Source organism: Oncorhynchus mykiss, chromosome 17, assembly GCF_013265735.2.
Source record: "Oncorhynchus mykiss isolate Arlee chromosome 17, USDA_OmykA_1.1, whole genome shotgun sequence".
NCBI classification, from domain to species: Eukaryota; Metazoa; Chordata; class Actinopteri; order Salmoniformes; family Salmonidae; genus Oncorhynchus; species Oncorhynchus mykiss.
Genome location: NC_048581.1, coordinates 18,856,905 through 18,879,037, shown reverse-complemented (window position 1 = coordinate 18,879,037; position 22,133 = coordinate 18,856,905). Strand labels below are relative to the sequence as shown.

General features: G+C 44.1%; 1 protein-coding gene across 4 annotated transcripts in view; it reads right to left on the bottom strand.

The window, feature by feature from the left end:
* LOC110485561 (dnaJ homolog subfamily A member 3, mitochondrial) overlaps nucleotides 1–22,133 on the bottom strand; it is a 72,127-nt gene that overhangs the window by 27,640 nt on the left and 22,354 nt on the right. For 2 of the 4 annotated variants that reach the window (XM_036949216.1, XM_036949218.1), the window contains one exon: nucleotides 13,659–14,395. The exons of the other annotated variants lie outside the window; for them this stretch is intronic. Coding sequence is in view for 1 of the 2 variants with exons in the window: in XM_036949218.1 (XP_036805113.1) it covers nucleotides 14,373–14,395 (23 nt within the window). In the remaining variant the exon portion in view is untranslated. Of the gene's footprint in view, nucleotides 1–13,658; nucleotides 14,396–22,133 lie in introns of those variants that run through there. 4 annotated transcript variants of the gene reach the window in all.

The following is a 22,133-nucleotide window of genomic DNA, read 5'->3' as shown; positions in this document are numbered from 1 at the left end:
AAGTGTTCGATGTGGTTGAGGTCAGGGCTCTGTGCAGGACAGTCAAGTTCTTCCACACCAATCTCGACAAACCATTTCTGTATGGACCTTGCTTTGTGCACGGGGGCATAGTTATGCTGAAACAGAAAAGGGCCTTCCCCAAACTGTTGCCACAAGTTGGAAGCACAGAATTGTCTAGAATGTCATTGTATGCTGTAGGGTTAAGATCCCTTCACTGGAACTAAGCGACTTACCCCGAACCATGAAAAACAGCCCCAGACCATTATTCCTCCTCCTCCAAACTTTACAGTTTGCACTGTGCATTGAGGCAGGTGGCATTCTCATGGCATTTACCAAATTCAGATTTGTCCATCAGACTGCCAGATGGTCAAGAATGATTCATCACTTCAGAGAACGCGTTTCCACTGCTCCAATGGTGGCGAGCATTACACCATTCCAGCCAACGCTTGGCATTGAGCATGGTGATCCTAGGCTTGTGTGCGGCTGCTCGGCCATGGAAATCCATTTCATGAAGCTCCCGACAAATAGAAATTGTGCTGATGTTGCTTCCAGAGGTAGTTTGAAACTCGGTAGTGAGCAACCAAGGACCGACGATTTTTACGAGCTACGAGCTTCAGCACTCTGTGGTCCCGTTCTGTGAGCTTGTGTGGCCTATCAATTCGCGGCTGAGCCATTGTTGCTCCTAGACATTTCCACTTCACAATAACAGCACTTACAGTTGACCCGGGGAAGCTCTAGCAAGGCAGAGGTTTGACAAAATGACTTCTTGAAATGCTGGCATCACTCTGTTCTATGTATGTTTCTCTAACAACACTGTTATCTGTATGTTTGTCTGGCAACACTGTCATCTATAGGTTTCTCTGGCAACACTGTTATCTGTATGTTTCTCTAGCAACACTGTTATCTGTATGTTTCTCTGATAACACTGTTATCTGAATGTTCTCTGGCAACACTGTTATCTGTATGTTTCTCTGGCAACACTGTTATCTGTATGTTTCTCTGGCAACACTGTTATCTGTATGTTTCTCTGGCAACACTGTTATCTGTATGTTCCTTTGACAACACTGTTATCTGTATGTTCCTCTGACAACACTGTTATCTGTATGTTTCTCTGACAACACTGTTATCTGAATGTTCTCTGGCAACACTGTTATCTGTATGTTTCTCTGGCAACACTGTTATCTGTATGTTTCTCTGATAACACTGTTATCTGTATGTTTCTCTGGCAACACTGTTATCTGTATGTTTCTCTGACAACAATGTTATCTGTATGTTTCTCTGACAACACTGTTATCTGTATGTTTCTCTAACAACACTGTTATCTGTATGTTTCTCTGACAACACTGTTATCTGTATGTTTCTCTGGCAACCCTGTTATCTGTATGTTTCTCTGACAACACTGTTATCTGTATGTTTCTCTGACAACACTGTTATCTGAATGTTTCTCTGACAACACTGTTATCTGTATGTTTCTCTGACAATACTTTTTCTGTATGTTTCTCTGACAACACTGTTATCTGTATGTTTCTCTGGCAACACTGTTATCTGTATGTTTCTCTGGCAACACTGTTATCTGTATGTTTCTCTGACAACACTGTTATCTGTATGTTTCTCTAACAACACTGTTATCTGTATGTAGACTTCAGTTCTTTCTCTCTGTCTACGTCTTTCTTTCTTTTTCCTCTTCTCATTTCTTTGTCTTTCTTTTCATCTCATTCTCCATCTTTTCCAATTTATTGTTCATTGTCATCGTTCAGTTCTCTCTCTCTCTTTCATTTCTTCTGTCTCTTTTCTTTATCCCACTCTGTCTCTCTCTCCACCCCCCCTCCATCCATCCCTCTTCTCCACTAACTCCCTCACTCCCCCTCTCCACCACTCCATCTCTCCTAACTGAGAGAGGATACAGGAGGCAGGAGAGAGGAGACAGGAGAGAGGAGAGAGGAGACAGGAGACAGGAGAGAGGAGAGAGGAGAGAGGAGAGAGGAGCCAGGAGACCTGAGAGAGGAGACAGGAGAGAGGAGATAGGAAAGAGGAGAGAGGAGACAGGAGAGAGTAGAGAGAAGAGGACGACTGACCACAGCGCAGCTTGCAGTGTAATCTTTGATTTTGAGAAAATCCTAAGTATCGTCTCCCACACACCAAGTCACCAGTCTCCTCTGGTGTAGTTAGTGTTAGACACCAGAGGACCCATAGTAGAAAACACACACACACACACAAAACAAACTATGCATACACCCATCCAAGCACACACAGTCACATCTGCACACATACTCTCAGAAACGTATGGGCCCTCAATCCCATCCACAAACACAGCTGTTGCAACACGGGTCAAAGAGTTTCAAAGGACCTTGTTTTTTGTCTTAATGGACAGACCCAAACGGTTCTGTAGTCTCTGTTGTGTTGCTCGACTACCACTCTTTTAATTCAATCATATGGAGGAGCCACAGGACCATGAGCTCACTGTCACACACACACACACACACACACACACACACACACACACACACACACACACACACACACACACACACACACACCATGAGCTCACTCTAACCCAGATAATGGATATTCCACATCTGCCCTCTGTTACGGAATCACTACGATAAATCTACAGAACCTTTCAGAATCTCCAAGGCAGTAAATTGATAGTTTGGAGAAAGGAACTTTACTTCTGGCCTTCTGAATCCTCAATATTACACATTGCACTGAAATTACCTCCAAAAACATTACCAGGCATGAGGTCATCAGTTTGTGTGCACTATGTCATCATATTTCACTGTTTAACTGCAGTTGGATGCATGGAGGTTTGGAGGGATGAGAACTGAGCCCAGAATATCCATTAAGTATTATTACAATTTCAAAGAGTTGACTGAGTTACAGTTCATATAAGGAAATCAGTCAATTGAAATAAATAAAACAGGCCCTAATCTATGGATTTCACATGACTGGGCAGGGGTGCAGCCATGGGTGGGCCTGGGACGGCATAGGCCCACCCACTGGGAAGCCACCTCAGCCAAACAGAATGAGTTTTTCCCCACGAAAGGGCATCATTACAGACAGAAATACTCTTCAGCACCCCTGCCCCCCTCAAACAATCCCACAGGTGAAGAAGCTGCAGGTAGAGGTCCTGGGCTGGCGTGGTTACACGTGGTCTGCGGTTGTGAGGGCGTTTGGATGTACTGCCAAATTCTCCAAAACAACATTGGAGGCGGCTAATGGTCAAGAAGTGAACATTAAATTCTCTGGCAACCTCTCTGTTGGGCATTCCTGCAGTCAGAATGCCAATTGCACGCTCCCTCAAAACTTGAGCCATCCGTGGCATTGTGTTGTGTGTCATAACTGCACATTTTAGAGTGGCCTTTAACTGTTCCCAGCACAAGCTGCACCTGTGTAATGATCATGCTGTTGAATCATCTTCTTGATATGCCACACCTGGCAGGTGGATGGATCATCTTGAGATAATATGCTTTTTGTGCATATGGAACATTTCTGGGATCTTTTATTTCAGCTGATGAAAAATGTCACCAACACTTTACATGTTGCGTTTATAATTTTGTTCAGTATTTTTTTTTAAACACAGGGTATCCATTTTGTAATCTAGTAATCTGATTCTGAATTCGGGGTTAATAATTTAATACTACTGTAGAAAAGGTCTAGGCACATCTCTGTGACCTCTGCTATGTAAATGGTGTGCTAAAACACACACACACACACACACACACACACACACACACACACACACACACACACACACACACACACACACACACACACACACACACACACACACACACACACACACACACACACACACACACACACCGTGCGGACCACATGCTAACACAGACACATCCCTCTGCATCTGGCAGTGATCTAGAGTCCTAATCAACAGGGATGGGGGTGAGGAGGGTAGGGGTGAGGGGTAAATTGGGGGGTAACTGTGATTATGGGGAAATGGGAAACAGGGGGCCAGTGCTACACACACACACACACATGGAAGGATGCATGCAAGAACACGCATACACAGTTGCTGGTGATTTTATTCTGAGTAATGTGGAGAAGTGACTATAGTGAAGGCTCACTGGGAGAGAGCAGACGTCAGGCTACTTTGTCTCAGAGTTTATGAGTGTGTTCATGTTTGTGAACAATAGAGGCAGAAAGAGAACTGTTTTATATTACAGATTTCTCATACTTCAGACCAACACAGCTAATTCTCCGACATAGTCTATAGCCTCTTGATTTCTCTACCCTGGTTTGATCCTATATTCAACCTGGGTCAGAAATAGTTTTCCCACTACAGCCCCTTCCTATCCCAGTCTCAGCCCTGTCCTCCCTCCCTTCCCCTCCTACCGTAGCTGTGGTTCCTAGTGTTAAATCACTGCTAGTCCCTTCATTATGATGTCATCATGAGTTGGGTTCCATGGTTCCGTGTTCCGTGTGCCCAGCCCTGACACTAAGCTCTCGGTGGTGAGGTCAAAACCACCATCGTTTGTCAAGGCGGTCAGAACCAGGGCTCTGTCCTTCTCCTCTCCTCCTTCCTCCGTTCCCTCTCTACCCAGTGTGGTTGGTGAGAAATGGAGAGAGGGAGGGAGAGAGAGATGGATGGAGAGATGTTTTATGTGAGAAAGCGAGATATTATGAGTGTTGCTGAAATCAGCAGTGTGCCACTAAACAAAGGGTTTACATGGGCCCATGTCCATTTTTCCATAATCTTTTTATTTATTATTTATTTATTTATTGTTTCTTTATTATTTAGGGAGTATTAATGTCTCCTTATAATTTTACCGCCTTTATCTCCCCAATTGTTAGTCGTTACTGTCTTGTCTCATCGCTCCTGTACGGGCTCGGGAGAGACGAAGGTTGAAAGTCATGCGTCCTCCGATACACAACACAACCAAGCCGCACTGCTTCTTAACACAGCGCGCATCCAACCCGGAAGCCAGCCGCACCAATGTGTCGGAGGAAACACTGTGCACCTGGCGACCTGGTTAGTGTGCACTGCGCCCGGCCCGCCACAGGAGTCGCTAATGTGCGATGAGACAAGGATATCCCTACCGGCCAAACCCTCCCTAACCCGGATGACGCTAGGCCAATTGTGCGTCGCCACATGGACTTCCCGGTCGCGGCCGGCTACGACAGAGCCTGGGCTCGAACCAAGAGTCTCTGGTGGTGCAGTGCCTTAGACCACTGCGCCACCCGGGAGGCCAATTTTTCCATATTCTATACACCTGTGGGAGTGGGTGTGCATGTGGGTCAGTCAGTAAAATCTCATGATTATAAGGAGACATTAATACTCCCTGGGTTTGAGGAGAGGAAGAAGGAAATACAGAGATTATATTTAATAATAGACTTGATCCCACCAGGCCTCCCCTCTCTCTTTCCATCTATCATCCCTCTCTCCTCCCCTCTCTCTTTCCATCTATCATCCCTCTCTCCTCCCCTCTCTCTTTCCATCTATCATCCCTCTCTCCTCCCCTATCTCTTTCCATCTATCATCCCTCTCTCCTCCCCTCTCTCTTTCCATCTATCATCCCTCTCTCCTCCCTCTCTCTTTCAATCTATCATCCCTCTCTCCTCCACTCTCTCTTTCCATCTATCATCCCTCTCTCCTCCCCTCTCTCTTTCAGTCTATCATCCCTCTCTCCTCCCCTCTCTCTTTCAGTCTCTCCTTCCCTCTATCCATCCCTCTCTCCTTCCCTCTCTCCTTCCCCCTCTCCTTCCCCCTCTCCTTCCCTCCTGTGTAATTTGAGGTAATAACCTCCAATCTCTTCATCGCACAGATCCGCCTTATTAAGGTAAATAAGCATGGCGGTTGACATGTGTGTTCAATTCAGACAATTTTAGATTCCCCTCACACACACACACACACACACACACACACACACACACACACACACACACACACACACACACACACACACACACACACACACACACACACACACACACACACACACACACACACACACACACACACACACACACACACACACACACACACACACACACACACACACACACACAAACTTCCTAGCATATTTAGAGAGTGAGGTCAGGCCATATAGACCATGCCAAGACAGACAGGGATTCAGCTTTACAAAACATCAAATCAAAACTGTTAACAGAAATGTAAAAAAAAAACAGAGTGGAGGGCAATTACTGACAAACTAGTTAACTCAAAGTCATTCTAGAACCCTTTATACGTCCAGAAAGGTGTATAGAAACAGACTACACAAACACAAGAGCTTCCTGGCTGCCAATCATGTCTAATTGACAGCTGGTTGCCGGGGACGACTGGGAAAAGGATGTAAGCAGCTTGGGGGTCCTGAGTCCTTTAATAGGGGGCCTTCTTATTGCCTGTACAGTACACAACTCAGACAGTGACCACCCAATAACTGCACAGTCCCTCTCAGTGCAACACAAAGGGAGCTGAGAGGAGAGCTGGGAGAGAAGAGTAGTGGATGACCTTTCATTAAAGCAAGAGGCCAAGATTCATTATGAACTCAACCTGACAATGAACTGTGCTGTCTGCTGTCTGTCTTTATGCTTGGACAGCTGCTGCTTCCTTAAGTAAAAAACGGTGTGTGTGCAGGGTAACTTGTGTGTGTTAGTCAGAGGAGGCTGTTGGCAGGACCTATAGGAGGACAGCTCATTGTAATGGCTGGAATGGAATATATGGATTGTATCAAACAAACAATATTTGGAAACCACACTCCCATTTACTCAACTGGGTTGTGTGTCTGTGTGTGTGTGTGTGTGTGTGTGTGTGTGTGTGTGTGTGTGTGTGTGTGTGTGTGTGTGTGTGTGTGTGTGTGTGTGTGTGTGTGTGTGTGTGTGTGTGTGTGTGTGAGAGAGAGAGAGAGAGAGACAAAGTATGTTCAGGTGTCAGTATTTCCTATGTACAGTGTTTACGTGACCATACATTTGACCAAGATACGTGACTAAGTATTAGATTCAGCATCACTATGACTTGAGGCCAGTCTTAATGGTTCTTCACAGAGATCTCTCTGTGCTGTGGGTATGTAGTCTCAGCATCACTGTGACTTGAGGCCAGTCTTAATGGTTCTTCACAGGGATCTCTCTGTGCTGTGGGTATGTAGTCTCAGCATCACCGTGACTTGAGGCCAGTCTTAACGGTTCTTCACAGGGATCTCTCTGTAGGTATGTAGTCTCAGCATCACTATGACTTGAGGCCAGTCTTAATGGTTCTTCACAGGGATCTCTCTGTGCTGTTGGTATGTAGTCTCAGCATCACTATGACTTGAGGCCAGTCTTAACGGTTCTTCACAGGGATCGTTCTGTGCTGTGGGTATGTAGTCTCAGCATCACTATGACTTGAGGCCAGTCTTAACGGTTCTTCACAGGGATCTCTCTGTGCTGTAGGTATGTAGTCTCAGGCCTGTGGTTGGTTAGTGTGGGGCAGAGTTAAGGCAGGGATTTTAGCCCTGTTTGTATCTAGGTGGTTTATGCCTGCTTTATGACTGTTTTCTCTGGAGCCACACTAGCTGGTGGGTACCGTGGTGGTGGAGGGGGACCCTGGGCTTGTCACAGGGGCCTAAAGCCTCTTCATCCCTGGGCTGAGGTTGGAGATGAGGCCTGGGAGAGAAGGAGATGGACTGATGGATGAGATGAACTGAGGAGTAATGAATCATAAGCAGCATTAAGGCCAGGCTGGTTAACAGTCAGAGAGACTATGCTGCAGAAGCACCCAAAGCCATAATCACAGGAAACCAAGAAACAGGCCTGTTAAATTAACTTCACTGCTGATCTAGTAATCACTGGCCATTATGAGGGAAGTGTGTGTAGAGGGCGTATGTGTGTGTGTGTGTGTGTGTGTGTGTGTGTGGGCGCTAGCGATATGTCAGCTGCCAGTGACTTGGTTGGATTATTCACAGTTTAGCAGCGCCATCTACTGTATATATCAGGTGTAGACCTACCGACAGCACTGACTTTTAGGTGTAGACCTACCGACAGCACTAACCTTTATACGTAGACCTACCGACAGCATTGACTTTTAGGTGTAGACCTACCGACAGCACTGAATTTTAGGTGTAGACCTACCAACAGCACTGACGTTTAGGTGTAGACCTACCGACAGCACTGACTTTTAGGTGTAGACCTACCGACAGCACTAACCTTTATACGTAGACCTACCGACAGCATTTACTTTTAGGTGTAGACCCACCAATAGCACTGACTTTTAGGTGTAGACCTACCGACAGCACTGACTTTTAGGTGTAGACCCACCGACAGCACTGACTTTTAGTAAGGGTCAATTCAATAAAATAATTGTTACAAAGACCGAATATGTGTTTAAATGAAGGTTATATACTTTTTAAATGTGTTTTGGGACACGACACCCTAATGTAAAAGCAGTAGGTTTATAAGCAAGCTCACTCAACACTGTTTTCACTTTCACCCTCTTGGTACTTATGATATGGCATAAGACATGTGGTCTGTCTCATGAAGACCAATGGCACTAAAGTCCACAGTCTATTGGAAACCTCTGGACCAGAATCTCTACAGCCCTGGATCAGGTGTCGGCACAGAAAAACATCAAACAATGTAACGCGGTCACACAGCAACTGTCTCAATCACTATGGAGACCCCTTCTGCTACAGGCAGGCTTTCCTTTTCAGTCTGTCCTTCTCTTCTACACTTAGAACGGTCTTACCTAGAACAGATCAGAGTAGTAGACTATACTTGGGAGAGGCCTAAGCAACAGTCCAATCCACAAGGAAGTAGTAGGCCTACGTACATGGTACAATGTTAGATACTGGAGCTCTGTAGTAATCAAGCTTTTGATAAAGTTGACAAACTTGTTGGATACATTTGCTGTTTGTTTTCGTTGTGTTTTGCCGAATAGGAACTGAATGGTGAATAATATATTGGGTCATTTGGAGTCACCTATTGTAAGTAAGAATGAGAAGATGTTTCTGAACACCTCTACTAGAAGTAAGAATGAGAAGATGTTTCTGAACACCTCTACTAGAAGTAAGAATGAGAAGATGTTTCTGAACACATCTACTAGAAGTAAGAATGAGAAGATGTTTCTGAACACCTCTATTAGAGGTAAGAATGAGAAGATGTTTCTGAACACTTCAATTGTAAGTAAGAATGAGAAGATGTTTCTGAACACCTCTACTAGAAGTAAGAATGAGAAGATGTTTCTGAACACTTCTATTGTAAGTAAGAATGAGAAGATGTTTCTGAACACTTCTATTGTAAGTAAGAATGAGAAGATGTTTCTGAACACCTCTATTGTAAGTAAGAATGAGAAGATGTTTCTGAACACCTGAGCACAGAGAGAATGAGGGGGAAAAGGTCTTATTCTAGACATACTGTCTTATTACAGATTTTTTTTATTTAACTAGGCAAGTCAGTTAAGGGCAAATTCTTATTTTCAATGACAGCCTAGGAACAGTGGGTTAACTTAACTGCCTTGTTCAGGGGCAGAACAACAGATTTTACCTTGTCAGCTCAGGATTTGATCTAGCAACCTCTCGGTTACTGGCCCAACTCTCTAACCAATAGGCTACTTGCCGCCGCAGATTTATTGTCTTATAATAGACGTATTCGATTTATTGTCTTATTGTAGACTTTATTGTTGTTGTTTTTATGTATTTTACCCCTTTTTATCTCCCCAGTTGTATGATATCTAATTACAATACAATTACGGTCTTGTCTCATCGCTGAAACTCCCCAACGGGCTCAGGAGAGGCGAAAGTCGAGTCATGAGTAATCCAAAACATGACCCGCCAAGCATCAATGTGTCGGAGGAAACACCTTTCAACTGAAGAACAAAGTCAGCCTGCAAGCGCCCAGCCAGCAACAAGGAATCGTTAGAGCGCGATGGGCCAAGAAAATCCCCCCCCCCCGGCCAAAGCCTCCCCTAATCCGGATGACGCTGGGCCAATTGTGCGCCACACTATGAGACTCCCGGTCACAGCCAGTTGTAACACAGTTTGGGAACAAAGTGACGCCTCAAGCATTGGGATGCAGTGCCTTAGCCCACTGTGCCACTCGGGAGGGCCTATTCTAGACTTCTTGTCTTATTACAGACTTATTGTCTTATTATATACTTCTTGTCTTACTGCAGACTTATTGTCTTATTATATACTTCTTGTCTTATTACAGACTTATTGTCTTATTATATACTTCTTGCCTTACTGCAGACTTATTGTCTTATTATATACTTCGTCTTATTACAGACTTATTGTCTTATTATATACTTCTTGCCTTACTGCAGACTTAGTCTTATTATATACTTCTTGTCTTATTACAGACTTATTGTCTTATTATATACTTCTTGTCTTACTGCAGACTTATTGTCTTATTATATACTTCTTGTCTTACTGCAGACTTATTGTCTTATTCTAGACTTCTTGTCTTATTACAGACTTATTGTCTTATTATATACTTCTTGTCTTACTGCAGACTTATTGTCTTATTATATACTTCTTGTCTTATTACAGACTTATTGTCTTATTATATACTTCTTGTCTTACTGCAGACTTATTGTCTTATTATATACTTCTTGTCTTACTGCAGACCTCTTGTCTTATTCTAGACCTCTTGTCTTATTCTAGATGTCTTGTCTTGTTCTCAACTTCTTGTCTTATTCTAGACTTCTTGTCTTATTCTAGACCTCTTGTCTTAATCTAGACTTCTTGTCTTACTGCAGACTTGTCTTATTCTAGACCTCTTGTCTTATTCTAGACCTCGTCTTACTCTAGACCTCTTGTCTTATTCTAGATGTCTTGTCTTGTTCTCAACTTCTTGTCTTATTCTAGACTTCTTGTCTTATTCTAGACGTATTGTCTTATTCTGGACATATTGTCTTATTCTAGACGTATTGTCTTATTCTAGACGTATTGTCTTATTCTAGACGTATTGTCTTATTCTGGACATATTGTCTGATGTATTTGTCACTTAGTCACTTATTTCCACTTTCATGGCAATTAAGATGTTATACAATGTACACACCATGTGAAAATAGTACCAAAATGAAGTAATCTGCAATGGGTTGATTCTTCATTCACACATGATTGAAAAGGCAGTAATAACAGAGTATTGTTTTTACTATAACATTTTAATTTATTTAAACCTAGGTAAGTCTTGCAGAGCTGTGTTGTCCCTTACACATACAACACCACATTGACAATACAACTAAATGCATCGGCCTTTATCAGACCACAACATGATGCAAATGGCTGTGTTCTAGACACCCTAATACTGTGCAGATTATAGGATCGTTATATCATATAGACTTGGTTAGCACTGAGCACTCCTACTGTTAGAAGTTTTATGAATACAGGCCCTGAGCGTCTGTGCAGAATGTTGGTGTCTGGAACACACTCATTGTGAAGTGCTCGCTCATGTTCTCTCTTCTCCTTGCCGCTAATCTTCTCGTCTTCCCTTCCTTGCCAAGCATGCAGACACTGGCTGGCGTCCACTCTGATCCCCCTCCAGTTATTACAAGTCCTTAGTGTCCCACCCCAACACTCAATTTTGCTTCTACCTTTTGTCACAGTGAGTTGGGAGCAGACTGAGATCAGTCAGCGTGATGAACCTGGGGGGCCCCTCGGCACCGTGATGCAGTGGAGGACGACGCTGACAACGTCGATGATTATCAAATTTAATGTGATGTTCGACCAGGTTCTACATTGGATACACAATTTATTTAAGAAAATGAGAGGGGAGATGAGACGCTGAGTTAGAGAATGTCTTGATTTGGTGCCATGCCCAGCTGTAATGTGATTCGCTAAGATCAAATAATGAAAAAAGCCACGAAGAAAACAAAAACATGCACAGTATATTGCAATGCACCGGCTGACTGGAACCAACTGGACCCTGTTGAGCTTCTACCCCCAAACCAGAAGACTGATAAATAGTTAAGACTATATGCACAGACCCTATATGCACGGACCCTATATGCACAGACCCTATATGCACAGACCCTATATGCACAGACCCTATATGCACGGACCCTATATGCACGGACCCTATATGCACGGACCCTATATGCACGGACCCTATATGCACGGACCCTATATGCACGGACCCTATATGCACGGACCCTATATGCACGGACCCTATATGCACGGACCCTATATGCACGGACCCTATATGCACGGACCCTATATGCACGGACCCTAGTTGCACAGACCCTATATGCACAGACCCTATATGCACAGACCCTATATGCACAGACCCTATATGCACAGACCCTATATGCACAGACCCTATATGCACGGACCCTATATGCACGGACCCTATATGCACGGACCCTATATGCACGGACCCTATATGCACGGACCCTATATGCACGGACCCTATATGCACGGACCCTATATGCACAGACCCTATATGCACAGACCCTATATGCACAGACCCTATATGCACAGACCCTATATGCACAGACCCTATATGCACAGACCCTATATGCACAGACCCTATATGCACGGACCCTATATGCACGGACCCTATATGCACGGACCCTATATGCACGGACCCTATATGCACGGACCCTATATGCACGGACCCTATATGCACGGACCCTATATGCACGGACCCTATATGCACGGACCCTATATGCACGGACCCTATATGCACAGACCCTATATGCACAGACCCTATATGCACAGACCCTATATGCACAGACCCTATATGCACAGACCCTATATGCACAGACCCTATATGCACAGACCCTATATGCACAGACCCTATATGCACAGACCCTATATGCACAGACCCTATATGCACAGACCCTATATGCACGGACCCTTATATGCACAGACCCTATATGCACAGACCCTATATGCACAGACCCTATATGCACAGACCCTATATGCACAGACCCTATATGCACAGACCCTATATGCACAGACCCTATATGCACAGACCCTATATGCACAGACCCTATATGCACAGACCCTATATGCACAGACCCTATATGCACAGACCCTATATGCACGGACCCTTTTTGCACTAACTATTTTGACTCTACCCTCACACTGACACTGCAACACGCGTGTGTGTGTGTACACACACACACAAGCATACTGTCGAAACACACACTTGCTCTCATCACATACGCTACTGTGTATATAGCCACGTTATCGTTACTCATTGTGTATTTATTCCTTGTGTTACTATTTTTCTATTGTTTTCTCCTTTACGCTGTTGGGGTGGACCAGTAAGCATTTCACTGTGTCTACACCTGTTTATGAAGTATGCTACAAATCAAATTGGATTTGAATGGAAGGAGATCGAGAGAAGATTGAGGTTCAGAGAACAGCGAGGCAGACTGGTAAACAATGTGGGGGGGGGGGGGGGGGGGGGGAACAACAGAAAAGGGAATGATGAGGGAAAAGAGTGACAGATCACATGGAGAAACCAACATTGTTGTATGGGGGGGAACAACAGAAAAGGGAATGATGAGGGAAAAGAGTGACAGATCACATGGAGAAACCAACATTGTGCATATAGATTGATGTGGCTATATTGTTGTAGTAGATATAGTTTATCTACTACTTTGTTACTATGTTTTCCAATTGCTGCCAAATAAACATGGTCCACCTATACTGTACTCCAGAAGGGTTTAGAGATGCACTGATACAACTATGATTATCAACTATGTTGACCACAATTAAGCATTTTTATGTATGATGAAGTTGTATTTTATTAACAAAGTCTTGCAGAGCTGTGTTGTCCCTTACACATACAACAACACCACAATGACAATACAACTAAATGCATCAGCCTTTATCAGACCACAACATGATGCCAATGGCTGTGTTCTAGACACATTCTGCACAGATTATACAAACACTCTCTTATGGACGTGGTTCCTGAGACACTTCTCCAGACCAGCCATTGTAAGATCAGGGCCCGTATTCATAAAGCGTCTCATAGTAGGAATGCTGATCTGGGATCAGTTTAGCCTCAGATTAAAATGAATGGACAACAGGGAACTGATCCTAGATCAGCACTCCTACTCTGAATACAGGTCCTGATCATCTGTGCAGAATTTGTGTATCTGAAACACACTCACTGTGAAAAGCTTGCTCAAATTATTGTCTTCGCTTCTCTTTGCAAATCTTCTCCTGTACTCCTTGCTGACGTCCATTTTGAATCCCCTCCAGGTGAAATGAGTTTTTAGTTCCTCAACCCAACACCTGTGTGTTTTGGGACCGAACAGTGTGGCAGGGTTTGGCTTTCTTGGTGGCCCGTTCCTTGTCTAAATGGATGATCTTACAAATCCAAACCCCTCTCTCAATTTCTCTACCTCCCTCTCTCTCCCTCTATCCAGGCGGTATGTGAGGGAGGGTAGTGAGCGGGACAGAGTGCCAGTCGCTAACCTTCTCCCATTATTGTCCTGTTGATCTCTTACCTGGGGAGAGGAAATGGGGGGGAACGAGGTCAGACAAATGCTTCCAAAAGTGACTATATTAGTCAGGGTTGGTGGGAGACATCTACAGGTGTGAGGCTGGTTCTATAGAACAGAGGAATGAGCAGCAGGTATATCTAGACCTACATATTATCTACTATAGAACAGCTACACCACAGGTTGGGAACCACTGTACTATAGGAACCACTGTACTATAGGAACCACTGTACTATAGGAACCACTGTACTATAGGAACCACTGTACTATAGGGACCACTGTACTATAGGAACCACTGTACTATAGGAACCACTGTACTATAGGAACCACTGTACTATAGGAACCACTGTACTATAGGAACCACTGTACTATAGGAACCACTGTACTATAGGAACCACTGTACTATAGGAACCACTGTACTATAGGAACCACTGTACTATAGGGACCACTGTACTATAGGAACCACTGTACTATAGGAACCACTGTACTATAGGAACCACTGTACTATAGGAACCACTGTACTATAGGAACCACTGTACTATAGGAACCACTGTACTATAGGAACCACTGTACTATAGGAACCACTGTACTATAGGGACCACTGTACTATAGGAACCACTGTACTATAGGAACCACTGTACTATAGGAACCACTGTACTATAGGAACCACTGTACTATAGGAACCACTGTACTATAGGAACCACTGTACTATAGGAACCACTGTACTATAGGAACCACTGTACTATAGGGACCACTGTACTATAGGGACCACTGTACTATGGGAACCACTGTACTATAGGAACCACTGTACTATAGGAACCACTGTACTATAGGAACCACTGTACTATAGGAACCACTGTACTATAGGAACCACTGTACTATAGGGACCACTGTACTATAGGGACCACTGTACTATAGGGACCACTGTACTATAGGAACCACTGTACTATAGGAACCACTGTACTATAGGGACCACTGTACTATAGGGACCACTGTACTATAGGGACCACTGTACTATAGGAACCACTGTACTATAGGGACCACTGTACTATAGGAACCACTGTACTATAGGACAGCCACACCGCAGGTTGGGAACCACTGTACTATAGGGACCACTGTATTATAGGAACCACTGTACTATAGGGACCACTCTACTATAGGAACCACTGTACTATAGGGACCACTGTATTATAGGAACCACTGTACTATAGGAACCACTGTACTATAGGAACCACTGTACTATAGGAACCACTGTACTATAGGAACCACTGTACTATAGGACAGCCACACCGCAGGTTGGGAACCACTGTACTATAGGGACCACTGTATTATAGGAACCACTGTACTATAGGAACCACTGTACTATAGGACAGCCACACCGCAGGTTGGGAACCACTGTACTATAGGGACCACTGTATTATAGGAACCACTGTACTATAGGGACCACTGTACTATAGGGACCACTGTATTATAGGAACCACTGTACTATAGGGACCACTGTACTATAGGAACCACTGTACTATAGGAACCACTGTACTATAGGAACCACTGTACTATAGGAACCACTGTACTATAGGAACCACTGTACTATAGGAACCACTGTACTATAGGAACCACTGTACTATAGGAACCACTGTACTATAGGAACCACTGTACTATAGGAACCACTGTACTATAGGGACCACTGTACTATAGGAACCACTGTACTATAGGAACCACTGTACTATAGGAACCACTGTACTATAGGAACCACTGTACTATAGGAACCACTGTACTATAGGAACCACTGTACTATAGGAACCACTGTACTATAGGGACCACTGTACTATAGGGACCACTGTACTATAGGAACCACTGTACTATAGGAACCACTGTACTATAGGAACCACTGTACTATAGGAACCACTGTACTATAGGAACCACTGTACTATAGGAACCACTGTACTATAGGAACCACTGTACTATAGGAACCACTGTACTATAGGAACCACTGTACTATAGGAACCACTGTACTATAGGAACCACTGTACTATAGGGACCACTGTACTATAGGAACCACTGTACTATAGGAACCACTGTACTATAGGAACCACTGTACTATAGGAACCACTGTACTATAGGAACCACTGTACTATAGGAACCACTGTACTATAGGAACCACTGTACTATAGGAACCACTGTACTATAGGAACCACTGTACTATAGGAACCACTGTACTATAGGGACCACTGTACTATAGGAACCACTGTACTATAGGAACCACTGTACTATAGGAACCACTGTACTATAGGAACCACTGTACTATAGGAACCACTGTACTATAGGAACCACTGTACTATAGGAACCACTGTACTATAGGGACCACTGTACTATAGGAACCACTGTACTATAGGAACCACTGTACTATAGGAACCACTGTACTATAGGAACCACTGTACTATAGGAACCACTGTACTATAGGAACCACTGTACTATAGGGACCACTGTACTATAGGGACCACTGTACTATGGGAACCACTGTACTATAGGAACCACTGTACTATAGGAACCACTGTACTATAGGAACCACTGTACTATAGGAACCACTGTACTATAGGGACCACTGTACTATAGGGACCACTGTACTATAGGAACCACTGTACTATAGGGACCACTGTACTATAGGAACCACTGTACTATAGGAACCACTGTACTATAGGGACCACTGTACTATAGGGACCACTGTACTATAGGGACCACTGTACTATAGGAACCACTGTACTATAGGGACCACTGTACTATAGGAACCACTGTACTATAGGACAGCCACACCGCAGGTTGGGAACCACTGTACTATAGGGACCACTGTATTATAGGAACCACTGTACTATAGGGACCACTCTACTATAGGAACCACTGTACTATAGGGACCACTGTATTATAGGAACCACTGTACTATAGGAACCACTGTACTATAGGAACCACTGTACTATAGGAACCACTGTACTATAGGAACCACTGTACTATAGGACAGCCACACCGCAGGTTGGGAACCACTGTACTATAGGGACCACTGTATTATAGGAACCACTGTACTATAGGAACCACTGTACTATAGGACAGCCACACCGCAGGTTGGGAACCACTGTACTATAGGGACCACTGTATTATAGGAACCACTGTACTATAGGGACCACTGTACTATAGGGACCACTGTATTATAGGAACCACTGTACTATAGGGACCACTGTACTATAGGAACCACTGTACTATAGGAACCACTGTACTATAGGGACCACTGTACTATAGGAACCACTGTACTATAGGACAGCCACACCGCAGGTTGGGAACCACTGTACTATAGGGACCACTGTACTATAGGAACCACTGTACTATAGGGACCACTGTACTATAGGAACCACTGTACTATAGGAACCACTGTACTATAGGAACCACTGTACTATAGGAACCACTGTACTATAGGAACCACTGTACTATAGGAACCACTGTACTATAGGAACCACTGTACTACAGGGACCACTGTACTATAGGAACCACTGTACTATAGGAACCACTGTACTATAGGAACCACTGTACTATAGGGACCACTGTACTATAGGAACCACTGTACTATAGGAACCACTGTACTATAGGAACCACTGTACTATAGGAACCACTGTACTATAGGAACCACTGTACTATAGGAACCACTGTACTATAGGAACCACTGTACTATAGGAACCACTGTACTATAGGAACCACTGTACTATAGGAACCACTGTACTATAGGGACCACTGTACTATGGGAACCACTGTACTATAGGAACCACTGTACTATAGGAACCACTGTACTATAGGAACCACTGTACTATAGGAACCACTGTACTATAGGAACCACTGTACTATAGGAACCACTGTACTATAGGAACCACTGTACTATAGGAACCACTGTACTATAGGGACCACTGTACTATAGGGACCACTGTACTATAGGGACCACTGTACTATAGGAACCACTGTACTATAGGACAGCCACACCGCAGGTTGGGAACCACTGTACTATAGGGACCACTGTATTATAGGAACCACTGTACTATAGGGACCACTCTACTATAGGAACCACTGTACTATAGGGACCACTGTATTATAGGAACCACTGTACTATAGGAACCACTGTACTATAGGAACCACTGTACTATAGGAACCACTGTACTATAGGAACCACTGTACTATAGGGACCACTGTACTATAGGGACCACTGTACTATAGGAACCACTGTACTATAGGAACCACTGTACTATAGGAACCACTGTACTATAGGAACCACTGTACTATAGGAACCACTGTACTATAGGAACCACTGTACTATAGGGACCACTGTACTATAGGAACCACTGTACTATAGGAACCACTGTACTATAGGAACCACTGTACTATAGGAACCACTGTACTATAGGAACCACTGTACTATAGGAACCACTGTACTATAGGAACCACTGTACTATAGGAACCACTGTACTATAGGGACCACTGTACTATAGGAACCACTGTACTATAGGAACCACTGTACTATAGGAACCACTGTACTATAGGAACCACTGTACTATAGGAACCACTGTACTATAGGGACCACTGTACTATAGGGACCACTGTACTATAGGAACCACTGTACTATAGGGACCACTGTACTATAGGAACCACTGTACTATAGGAACCACTGTACTATAGGAACCACTGTACTATAGGGACCACTGTACTATAGGGACCACTGTACTATAGGGACCACTGTACTATAGGAACCACTGTACTATAGGGACCACTGTACTATAGGAACCACTGTACTATAGGACAGCCACACCGCAGGTTGGGAACCACTGTACTATAGGGACCACTGTATTATAGGAACCACTGTACTATAGGGACCACTCTACTATAGGAACCACTGTACTATAGGGACCACTGTATTATAGGAACCACTGTACTATAGGAACCACTGTACTATAGGAACCACTGTACTATAGGAACCACTGTACTATAGGAACCACTGTACTATAGGAACCACTGTACTATAGGACAGCCACACCGCAGGTTGGGAACCACTGTACTATAGGGACCACTGTATTATAGGAACCACTGTACTATAGGAACCACTGTACTATAGGACAGCCACACCGCAGGTTGGGAACCACTGTACTATAGGGACCACTGTATTATAGGAACCACTGTACTATAGGGACCACTGTACTATAGGGACCACTGTATTATAGGAACCACTGTACTATAGGGACCACTGTACTATAGGAACCACTGTACTATAGGAACCACTGTACTATAGGAACCACTGTACTATAGGAACCACTGTACTATAGGGACCACTGTACTATGGGAACCACTGTACTATAGGAACCACTGTACTATAGGAACCACTGTACTATAGGAACCACTGTACTATAGGAACCACTGTACTATAGGAACCACTGTACTATAGGAACCACTGTACTATAGGAACCACTGTACTATAGGAACCACTGTACTATAGGAACCACTGTACTATAGGGACCACTGTACTATAGGGACCACTGTACTATAGGAACCACTGTACTATAGGGACCACTGTACTATAGGAACCACTGTACTATAGGATAGCCACACCGCAGGTTGGGAACCACTGTACTATAGGGACCACTGTATTATAGGAACCACTGTACTATAGGGACCACTCTACTATAGGAACCACTGTACTATAGGGACCACTGTATTATAGGAACCACTGTACTATAGGAACCACTGTACTATAGGAACCACTGTACTATAGGAACCACTGTACTATAGGAACCACTGTACTATAGGGACCACTGTACTATAGGGACCACTGTACTATAGGAACCACTGTACTATAGGGACCACTGTACTATAGGAACCACTGTACTATAGGAACCACTGTACTATAGGAACCACTGTACTATAGGGACCACTGTACTATAGGGACCACTGTACTATAGGAACCACTGTACTATAGGGACCACTGTACTATAGGAACCACTGTACTATAGGACAGCCACACCGCAGGTTGGGAACCACTGTACTATAGGGACCACTGTATTATAGGAACCACTGTACTATAGGGACCACTCTACTATAGGAACCACTGTACTATAGGGACCACTGTATTATAGGAACCACTGTACTATAGGAACCACTGTACTATAGGAACCACTGTACTATAGGAACCACTGTACTATAGGAACCACTGTACTATAGGAACCACTGTACTATAGGACAGCCACACCGCAGGTTGGGAACCACTGTACTATAGGGACCACTGTATTATAGGAACCACTGTACTATAGGAACCACTGTACTATAGGACAGCCACACCGCAGGTTGGGAACCACTGTACTATAGGGACCACTGTATTATAGGAACCACTGTACTATAGGGACCACTGTACTATAGGGACCACTGTATTATAGGAACCACTGTACTATAGGGACCACTGTACTATAGGAACCACTGTACTATAGGAACCACTGTACTATAGGGACCACTGTACTATAGGAACCACTGTACTATAGGACAGCCACACCGCAGGTTGGGAACCACTGTACTATAGGGACCACTGTACTATAGGAACCACTGTACTATAGGGACCACTGTACTATAGGAACCACTGTACTATAGGAACCACTGTACTATAGGAACCACTGTACTATAGGAACCACTGTACTATAGGGACCACTGTACTATAGGAACCACTGTACTATAGGGACCACTGTACTATAGGAACCACTGTACTATAGGAACCACTGTACTATAGGAACCACTGTACTATAGGAACCACTGTACTATAGGACAGCCACACCGCAGGGTGGGAACCACTGTACTATAGGGACCACTGTATTATAGGAACCACTGTACTATAGGGACCACTGTACTATAGGAACCACTGTACTATAGGAACCACTGTACTATAGGGACCACTGTACTATAGGAACCACTGTACTATAGGACAGCCACACCGCAGGGTGGGAACCACTGTACTATAGGGACCACTGTATTATAGGAACCACTGTACTATAGGGACCACTGTACTATAGGAACCACTGTACTATAGGAACCACTGTACTATAGGGACCACTGTACTATAGGAACCACTGTACTATAGGACAGCCACACCGCAGGTTGGGAACCACTGTACTATAGGGACCACTGTACTATAGGAACCACTGTACTATAGGGACCACTGTACTATAGGAACCACTGTACTATAGGAACCACTGTACTATAGGAACCACTGTACTATAGGAACCACTGTACTATAGGGACCACTGTACTATAGGGACCACTGTACTATAGGAACCACTGTACTATAGGGACCACTGTACTATAGGAACCACTGTACTATAGGACAGCCACACCGCAGGTTGGGAACCACTGTACTATAGGGACCACTGTATTATAGGAACCACTGTACTATAGGGACCACTCTACTATAGGAACCACTGTACTATAGGGACCACTGTATTATAGGAACCACTGTACTATAGGAACCACTGTACTATAGGAACCACTGTACTATAGGAACCACTGTACTATAGGAACCACTGTACTATAGGAACCACTGTACTATAGGACAGCCACACCGCAGGTTGGGAACCACTGTACTATAGGGACCACTGTATTATAGGAACCACTGTACTATAGGAACCACTGTACTATAGGACAGCCACACCGCAGGTTGGGAACCACTGTACTATAGGGACCA